The 9623-nt window shown below is 46.1% G+C and overlaps 1 protein-coding gene and 1 pseudogene across 2 annotated transcripts in view; one reads left to right on the plus strand and one right to left on the minus strand.

Annotated features, from left to right (window-relative positions):
* Positions 1-4895: 4895 nt before the first annotated feature.
* Positions 4896-9623, minus strand: part of Ppp1r36 (protein phosphatase 1 regulatory subunit 36) — a 27554-nt gene continuing 22826 nt past the window's right edge. For both annotated transcript variants that reach the window (XM_023701854.1, XM_004624916.3), the window contains 4 exons: positions 7352-7394; positions 6743-6921; positions 5838-6026; positions 4896-5097 (listed from right to left, as the gene is read on the minus strand). In XM_023701854.1, the coding sequence (XP_023557622.1) occupies positions 4980-5097; positions 5838-6026; positions 6743-6921; positions 7352-7394 (529 nt within the window). In that variant the 3' untranslated portion in view covers positions 4896-4979. The remainder of the gene's footprint in view (positions 5098-5837; positions 6027-6742; positions 6922-7351; positions 7395-9623) is intronic.
* Positions 7991-9593, plus strand: LOC105743479 (annotated as a pseudogene).

A 9623-nucleotide genomic window follows, 5' to 3' on the forward strand; every position in this document is an offset into this window, starting at 1 on the left:
GATGGCTGTGGTGCTTTTCAAGGGAGTTCGCTTCTTCTCCTGAGCATTGTTTCCTGGCTCCAGTTCAGATCTGCCGGTACAGATCCTTCATCCTGCTGGCCTACATTTTCTAGCTTCCAGCACTGACCTTTGGGCCTTCCCAGCACAGAGCCACCAAATAGACCTGCTCATGTGAGTCACTGTCGCAGGCTCTAGGCCTCTAGCTGGACTCCTGGGAGGCACTGCAGTGGGTTCTAGTTCTTCAGCTGGATGCATGCAAGATGTGAAGGTCCAGGCCCTCAGCTTGAGTCCTTGGTGTGGACAGATTTCCTGCACTCTCTGTATATGATTCTTTGGGAGATTCATTATAAAATAATCTTATAAAATGTGTCCTGTATGGTTTTGTTCCCCTTGCAAAAACTCTAAACTATAACATCTAACTTATCTTTTATAATTGTAATCATAGACTTTGTAAAAATCTGACTTTTTTCATTTAGCAAAATATTTTCAAGCTTTATCCACTCTGCAGCATTAAGTAGTAACTCATTCCTTTTCATGGCCACATAATATTCCATTGTGTGGGCATAACATATTTGGTGTACCCATTCAACTGATAGGGTATTCCTCTTTCTGACCATTATGAATTATGCCCCAGTGAATATCTGTGTGCAAGTCCTCTGTGTGAACATAGGTTTTCAAAGATCTTTGGAATATTCTTAGAGGTGGACTGCTGAGTCAGAAGAAGTTCTGTGCTTAAATTTAGACTGTTCCAAAATTCTATGCCTAAAAACATTAAGCATGCCGTTTCCAGAGTGGCTGCACCATTTAGTTTCCTAACAGCAATGTTTGAGGTCTCCAGTTTCTTCACATTCTTGTCTTTCTGTTTATTCCCACTCATCCTAGGAAGTATGAAGTTGTATTTCATTGTACTTTGATTTGTGTTTCCCTAACGACTGATGTTGAGATTTTTTTTTTTTTTCTTCAGAACCGAGGATTGAACTCAGGCCCTTGCACTTGCCAGGCAAGCGCTTATTGTTCTGAGCTGTTTCTCCGACCCTGATGTTGAGATTTTTAAAACATGTTTATCAACCATCGGTGTATCTTCTCTGAAGAAATGTCTATTACAATCCTTTGCCTGTTTTAAAATGAGGTTATTAGGGCCGGCCTGATAGCTCAGCGGACTAAAGTGCCTGCTCAGGCAGAGCGCGGCAGCTGGGGTTCGGTCCCCAGCGCGCTGTGCCGGCCCTGCCCCCGGGGCATGCTGAGACTGCACTCTGCCCAAGCAGGCGTGTTAGTCCGCTGAGCTATTTGGCTGGCCCTTGATTTGCAAATATTTAATTCTATCCTAAAGGTTGTGTTTTTACTTTCCTTTGTAACAGCTTCATTGAAATAGAGTTTATATGCCATATAATTTACCCGTCACGGTGTCCAACTCGCTTGTGGTCAGTATGTTCACGGATTTGTACACCATCATCATCTTTTTTGAGGGAGGTACTAGAGATTTAATCCAAAGATTTCACAGTGAGCTACACCCCTAGTTAGCCTTTTGTTATTTTTTATTTTGAGATGGGTCTTACTGAGTTGTTAAGTTGCTCAGGATGGACTCAAACTGGAGAGCCTCCTGCCTCAGCCTCTCAGAATGTTGGAATTGTAGGTATCTGCCACGCTGCCTGACTCCAGCACATAACTTTTTATTTTACGATACTGGGCATTGAACTCAGGACCTTGCGCTTGCCTGACAGGCACTTATGCTGCTGAGCTATCTCTCTGGCTCAAGCACATAACTTGTAAAATGACAATAGCATATATTCAGCAGCTCTATATTCCACTTGGTGGCCTAAGTAGCAATTCCTGGGTTTTTTTTGTTTTGTTTTGTTTTGTTTTGTTTTTGTTTTTGATTTTTTTTTTTTAAATGTAGTATAGTTGGGAGCCTGAGAGATGGCTCAGTAGAATAAGTGCTTGCCTGGTATGTGCAAGGACCTGAGTTCAATCTCCGGCCCCATCAAAAAACAAACAAAAAAAATGTAGTACAGTGTCTACAGGGTCTCACTACACAGATTGGACTCATAGTGATCCTCTTGTTTTCAGCCTCCCAAGCACGGGGATTACAGGTGCATGTCACCACACCCAGTCTCAATCACCATCTCAGCGTGCCCCTGGGGGTGGGGGCCGGCACGGGTAGCTGGCGATCAAACCTCGGCCCCTGCATTTGCCTAAGCAGGTGCTTTCTTTAATCAACTGAGCTATCTGGCTGGCCCTTGTTTTGTTTTTTGAGATACAGTCTTTCTGTGCCGCCCAGACAGCCTCAAAATTTACAGCAATCCTCCTGTCTCAGCCTCCCAAGTGCTGGGATTTTCCTGTACCACCACACCTGGCCTGGGTAGCAATCCCTAATCTCTACTACCAGTGTCCAATTTGCTCCCTGGCTGGGAACGCAGGGTTCCTCTTACCTCCCTGCTGTCCTATGATTCCCCAGAGCATGTGTCCCACTCTGGCTCAGCACCCTTTGTCTTCTCTTTGCCTCTGCACAGTTCCTTCTAGGACTACAAGTCCGCCCAATTCCTCCAAAACCAAAGTCAAATCAGAACTCCTGGGCCGGGGATTTAGCTCAGGAGCATGGTGCTTGTCTGGCAAGGTCCTGAGTTTGATTTCCGCTTTCAAAAAAAAAAAAAAAAAGAAAAGAAAAGAAAGAAAGCAAGCAATCAGAACTCTCCTGGGCCCCAGAAGTGCCTGCTCCACAGCACTAAGCCCCCAAGGCATTTCATGCCCCCTAACATGTTCAATGTTGTGTTGCGATCGTGCACATGCTGTAGTACTTGATCTCTCACCTCTACTAGACATGTAGGGTACATCTTCTCCATGATTTTTAATTCCTATGTACACTAGTGCAGAGCTCTGGCTGGAGAGGCCTGATGCAGTCTGATGGTGAATGGGGGGAGTGTGTGTGCTAAATAGCTTCAAAATGAATCAGATGCGCTCTGCATCTTGATGGAGACCATCCCCGAGCAGCTCCGAGCAGGATGGAAAAGGAACCAGCTGGCTTTGTCTGTGTACTGATGGGTCTGTCCCAGGCCTAGACGCTTACCCGAGAGTGGCAGCTGGCATGCAGGGTGTGTAACTCCCCAGGCCAGCGGCCGCGGTTCAGACCTGTGTTGGTCCACGACACAGTGACACCTCAGCGGGCAAGAGAAAGCCACAGCTGAGTGCACCTGGCTCTCACTCCAGTTTATATGATAAAGACTGCAGCTGTGGTTATTGTAAATGTCAACCTGGAAGATAGAACTGTTGTCAGTTCTCTTAACTGACAACACTTCCTGGACAAGTCTTTGAATTAACTTCCCAAGGTCTTGCCCAGTTTCCTACCTTTACCTCAGTAGCCTTCCTTTGTGTGGCAACTCAATAAATATGAATGCTCCAGGGAACCTGTGGTCTTAGCTCCCAGAGAGATTTGACAGGGCTGGAGAGATGGCTCAGTAGAACAAGTGCTTGCCTGGCAAGCGCAGGGTCCTGAGTTCAATTCCCAGTACCACTCCCTCCTCAAAAAAAAACAAAAGCTTTGACCTTCCTGGACTCCTCCAACCATATTGTCTCATTTATTTAAGCCATTGTTATTAACTTGTTTTAGGAAGTTGGAGGCGTAATCAGTCCCTGATAATACCCCAAGACCAATAATAATACATATACCCACACACAGAAAAAAAAGATTTCACATTGAATGTTTTCATTTGCTTTTTTGTTTATGGAATTTTGTTCACATATGCTCACATATGTCAGGCATGGTGACATATGCCTCTAATCTCAGCACTCTGGTAGGCTGAGGCAGGAGAATCACAAATCTACAACCAGCTTGAACAACTCAGCGACTAAAGAGACCCTGTCTCAAAATTAAAATTAAAAATTAAAATTAAAAAGGACTCAGAATGTGGCTCAGTGTGAATGCTCTGGGTTTCAGCCCCAGAATCACACACCGCACTCATACACACACACCACACATACACCCAAAAGCAAAGATAAATTTAGAAATGAATAACCAGAATGCTCATTCAAATGATTTTTCTTTTTTGTGGAACCAGGTATTGAACTCAGGCCCTTGTGCTTGCCAGGGAAGCACTTATTCCACTGAGCCATCTCCCCAGCTCCGATCTATTATCCTAAAGAGCTATACAGAAGCCAAGGAAGTAAGCGAGTTACAAAACAAACCAGTAAAAACAGGAAGATGGTCTTTTTTGAGAGTTTTCTGGAATTCCTTAACAATCTATTATTGAACATTTAAGAAAATAAATTGTAAAAAATAACTTGAAACAACTTTGAGGAAAGGTCTTACTATATAGTTCAGGGTGGACTTGAACTTGCAGTAGTAGTAGTATTGGTTGGGAATCGGATTCAAGACCTCGGCGTCTCAAGCACTGGGATTACAGGTGTGCACCATCACGCCCGCTTTGACCAGGTTTTTTTTTTTTTTTTAATGATTAATAACAACAGGGCTGGCCAAATAGCTCAGTGGATTAAAGTGCCTGCTTAGGCAGATGCGGCAGCTGGGGTTTCATTCCCAACCTGCTGTGCCAGCCCCGCCCCTGGGGTATGCTGAGACCGTGATTGAGACTAGGTGTGGTGGCACGTGCCTGTAATCCAGCTCTTTGGGAGACTGAACACAGGCGGATCACTACGAGTCCTATCTACATAGTGAGACCCTGTAGACCCTCTAGACCCTTACCAAAATACAAAAATAGGGGAGATGGCTCAGTGGAATAAGTGCTTCCCTGGCAAGCTCAAGGTCTAGAGTTCGATCCCTGGTACTGAAAACAAATACAATAAAATAAAATACAAAAATAAATCAATAAATAAAATAACAACAGATATCAGCTCTACTTAAAGTAGTTACATCAGAGTAGTTTATTTCAATACAAAGACTCGAGGACAGACACAGAATGTACTGGGTTGTTTAGGTCATGATATCTGAGACAGGCTTTTCGTGGCTAAATCCAGGGTGCCCTGAATTCTCACTGTATTTCTATCAGAGAAGAATTTCTGCCGGATACTTTTGCGTTTTCTTCTGGCTCAATGGGGAGGAGGGTGTGGGGGTTGAATAGGTACCGCGGCTCCCCCAAGATGCCAATCCTGTGGAAAGAATCATTGATACAGCTCAAGTGCAAGGCCAGCAACTGAGACGCAAGGTCATGGCTGCCTCTGTGTGTGTGTGTCTGTCTGTCTGTCTGTCTGTCTGTGTATGCTACAGCAAAGACTGACACACAGATACACATTCTTATCTCTCTTTTTTTTAAAGCTCTCCCAAGAGTGAGACCCTTTCTCTTGGTTTCTTTTCTTTGCTTTTTTTTTGTCTTTGTGTTTTTAAGAGAGGGTCTTACTATGTGGTTCAGGCTGACCTTGAGCTCACTATGTAACCCAGGCTGGCCTCAGACTCCCAGCAATCCTCCTGCCTCAGCCTCCCGAGTGCTGGGATCACAGGCTTGAGCCATCATGCCTAGCTATGACTCTCAAACAAATGTTTTAAAAAGCCGTCCCTATTCTCATGAAGTATCACTCATATGCCAGTCCAAAATTCACTTGTTAGCAGTATTTTGTGCTGGCCCTTCCCACACTCCCAAAGACAATTCTTAGAACAGAAAAACCCTAGCTTTAACAGCTCTGATCCTCTCTACTCAAAGCCAGCACTTTGGAAGTAGCATAACGTTTAGGAATCCTTCGCTGATCTGTCTGAGTATGAGTAGAGATGCCCGGGACAGGAGGTGGGGAAACAGCGGGTGTTGGGAAGGCAGGGTCTGTGCCCCGCCCCGCCCTCCTGGGCCGACCAAGGCAGTGACACCAGGGCCTTCCCGTCTCTCTCCTGGGCCACTTACACCGGCATGGGCACAGCGTCCTGGTTCACCGAGTGCTTCCCTGCATAGGCCGAGCGTCTCAGGCCCCCGTGATGCTTCTTCTCAGCAATATTCTGAGCTTTCTCCCTGAGAGACGGCAGCAAAGTAGACATGACTGGAGAGCGCATGTTGATGGCTTTTTTAATCGCTGGGCGTTTGGCCATCATCCTCCTGTGGGAGCAAGAAGGTAATGTTTAGCTCACATTATTATTATTATTATTATTATTATTATTATTTGCATTTTGTGGAGGGTCTCACTACGCAGCTCGGACTCACAGTGATCCTCCTGTTATCAGCCTCCCCAGCGCTGGGATTACAGACCTGCACCACCACACCGGACTCCGCCGCTGGCTCAGCCACTAGGCATGTGGTGCCAGGGATCGAACCCTGACCCCTGCGCTTGCCTAAGCAGGCACTTAGTCCACTGAGCTATCTTGCTGGCCCTGGCATGATCCTTTTCACTAGCAACATCCTTGAGCTCAGGAAAGTCAGAAGATCACGCGTGAGCCAGGCACAACGCTGCACACCTATAATCACAGCCGCTCAGGAGGTTACAGGGCAGCCTGGGCCACTTAACAAGACCGTGTCATTATTATTATTATTATTTTATTTATTTATTTTGGTGGAACTGGGGATTGAACTCAAGCCCTTGCACTTGCCAGGCAAATGTTTATTGTACTAAGCCATCTCCCCAGGCCCCCTTATTATTATTATTATTATTATTATTAGTAGTAGTAGTAGTAGTAGTAGTAGTAGTGCTGGGAACCAGACTCAAGACCTCACACTTGCCAGGCAGGTGCTGTGCCACTGAGCTACATCCCAGGCCTGACTTTGTCTTCAAAAAGGTAACAAGCAAGCAGGCAAAGAATCCAGCCAAAAGGTCCTACCTGAACTGGACCAAAGTCATGCGCTTCCTCTCCCCTCCGGATTCTTCATCCTCGTGCTTCCTGCGAGGGATGTTGAACATGTTGGTCCGGAACAGCCTCCCAATTTCTTCCTCAATCTCTGTCAGGTGTTGACGGCGGAAAACAATCCAAGCTACATGCGTACAGAAAGTGAAAAAGGACTGCAAGGAAGAACAGACAAGGATCAGCATCCCCCAAATGACAAGATGACCCCCTCCTGTCTGCGGAACACCGCTAGACAGACCCAGACCCAGACGAACCCCGCTCCCAGCTCCGGGTGCTTCTGTGTAATTACACACACACTCCATTCTGGGGGCAGGAAATCAGACCGGAATTCTAATGCAAAATTAGATAGTGTTAGCACCCCTTTTAGCAAAGATAGTCACTGAAAATATATCTCTAACAACAACTATGGTTGGGGCAGGGGAGATGGCTCAGTAGAATAAGCGCTTGCCTGGCAAACTCGAGGGCCTGAGCTCAATCCCCGGTTACACACACACACACACACACACACACACAAAACAGCTATAGTTTGTTGCTATACAGGATGTTTCATTTGAAAGTTAAGTCCCCAAAACATAAATGACTCACCTCGAAGAATTTCCAGTCCTTTTGTGTGTCTGATATTTTATCCCTGGAACATAACGCATCAGAATTATAGGCTGAGAGGGAAGACCAGGCTTTACCCATCTAATGCTCATCTTCTCCCAAAGGTACTGGTATGATCTGTGACCCCAAGAATACTCAGGACATAGTGCTGGCCAGAGACATTGGTCAGAGGTCTTAGCATCTTCTTCATCAACTTTCTAGGTGGCCCAGATCAAAGCCCCTGGAGTGTCTGGGCAAAAGTTAAATTAAGGGGCTGGTGAGATGGCTCAGTGGTCTAAAGCATCTACTTAAAACAAGCTTAGCACAGGGACCGCGGTTCAATCCCCCAGCACCACATGCCAGCCAGCCCCGCCCCCTGGTGGGCTGAGCTGACCACACACACACACACACACACACACACACACATAAATAAATAAAATAAAATAAAAATAAAAATAAAAATAAATAAAAAAAAAGTTAAATTAAGGCAGATTCAGGAGAAACCAGCCAGTGGGGAATGTCTTGTTCCAAATGCCTCTGGCGGGGCCGGGGAGATAGCTCAGTAGAATAAGCGCTTGCCTGGCAAGCACAATGGCCTGAGTTCAATCCCCGGTTCTGCCAAAAACAAAAGCCTCTGGCGATATGTGTATGCTGGAGATGAAAGGCCAGTGGTCAGTGGTGGCAGGTAATATGAGGTATGAAGTAGACTTAGATCTACAGAATTAGAGGGTAAGATGAGGAAGATAAAATATAGAAACCTTAAATGATGGCGATGGCTATTAGGTACAAAAAGACAACAAACAACCATCCTCGTGGATACAGGCAGAGACTAGAGCCTTAATTCTTCAGGGCAGATAGCTGCTCAAGTCTCCATAAGCTGGGCATGGTGGCGCACGCCTGCAATCCCAGCACTCGGGAGGCTGAGGCAGGAGGATCGCTATGAGTTTGAGGCCAGCCTGGGCTATGAAGTGAGCTCAAGGATATTGCAGTTAAGGATACTGTACCAGTATGAGTCACTCAGGGATCTCGGCCCCTCCTTCCAAGTAGGGCCCTGGCTTAGGAGGGCAGGCAAGGCCTTGGGAGCAGCCCAGTGCACAGCAGACCTGCAGCCACTTAGTCAGACCTGGGCACCAACGCAGGCCAGCGCACCCCACCCATGATCCTGGTTTTGCTTGGTCTTCCCTGGAGTACCTCTGACTTATAGGATTGACCCTGCCACCAGGCTTGCCAGAACTTTCCTGAACATCCAAAGTTCAGCACTGGTGACCCCAAGCCATGGCGAACCCCAGTGTTCTCCCAGGGACTTTGTTTTGTCTGGGCCCAAGGCACCCTTCCATGTGGGACAAGAGGCTAAAGACGCAGGCCAGCTTATCCTGAGTCTGGCCCGCCCTCCTGCACACACGCCTTTCTTTATACAGTAGTCCCTCACTATTTCATGGTTTGATTTTCACAGACTCACTGTTTCATGGGTTTTCAAAAAATACTAATCTACCTTTTTTTTTCTGGCTGAAACCACGGAGGGTGTAGAAGAGAAGAAAAAGAAGTTTCCTGCTGTGCCAGCAACCCTTAAGAAAAAGCGAAGACATTTCACAGAGGTGAAGAGAAAGCGCCTGAGAAAGAAGTTTGTCCAGAAGACGCTTCACAAGGCGAGGAGGAAGCTCATTCATGAAAAAACCAGGCACTATCATAAGGAGGACAGACAGATGTACAGAACTGAGATCCGAATGGCGAGGATAGCAGGAGAAGCTGGCAACTTCTATGTCCCTGCAGAGCCCAAACTGGCCTTTGTCATCCGGATCAGGGGTATCAATGGTGTGAGCCCAAAGGTCCGCAAGGTGTTGCAGCTTCCTCGCCTTCGCCAAATCTTTAATGGTACCTTCATTAAGCTCAACAAGGCTTCACTTAACATGCTGAGAATTGGGGAGCCATACATTGCATGGGGGCACCCAAACCTGAAGTCAGTGAACAAACTAACATACAAGCGTGGCTATGGCAAAATCAATAAGAAGCGAATTGCCTTGACAGATAATTCACTGATTGCTCGATCTCTTGGTAAATTTGGAATCATCTGCATAGAGGATCTGATTCATGAGATCTATACTGTTGGAAAATGCTTCAAAGAGGCAAATAACTTCCTGTGGCCGTTCAAGTTATCATCTGCATGAGGTGGAATGAAGAAAAAGACCACCCATTTTGTGGAAATAGGGAAGACCAGATCAACAGGCTTATCAGAAGGATGAACTAAGGTATCTACCATGGTGTTTTTTTTTTTTTT

This window comes from Octodon degus, unplaced genomic scaffold (genome assembly GCF_000260255.1).
Source record: "Octodon degus isolate 3935 unplaced genomic scaffold, OctDeg1.0 scaffold00007, whole genome shotgun sequence".
NCBI lineage: Eukaryota > Metazoa > Chordata > Mammalia > Rodentia > Octodontidae > Octodon > Octodon degus.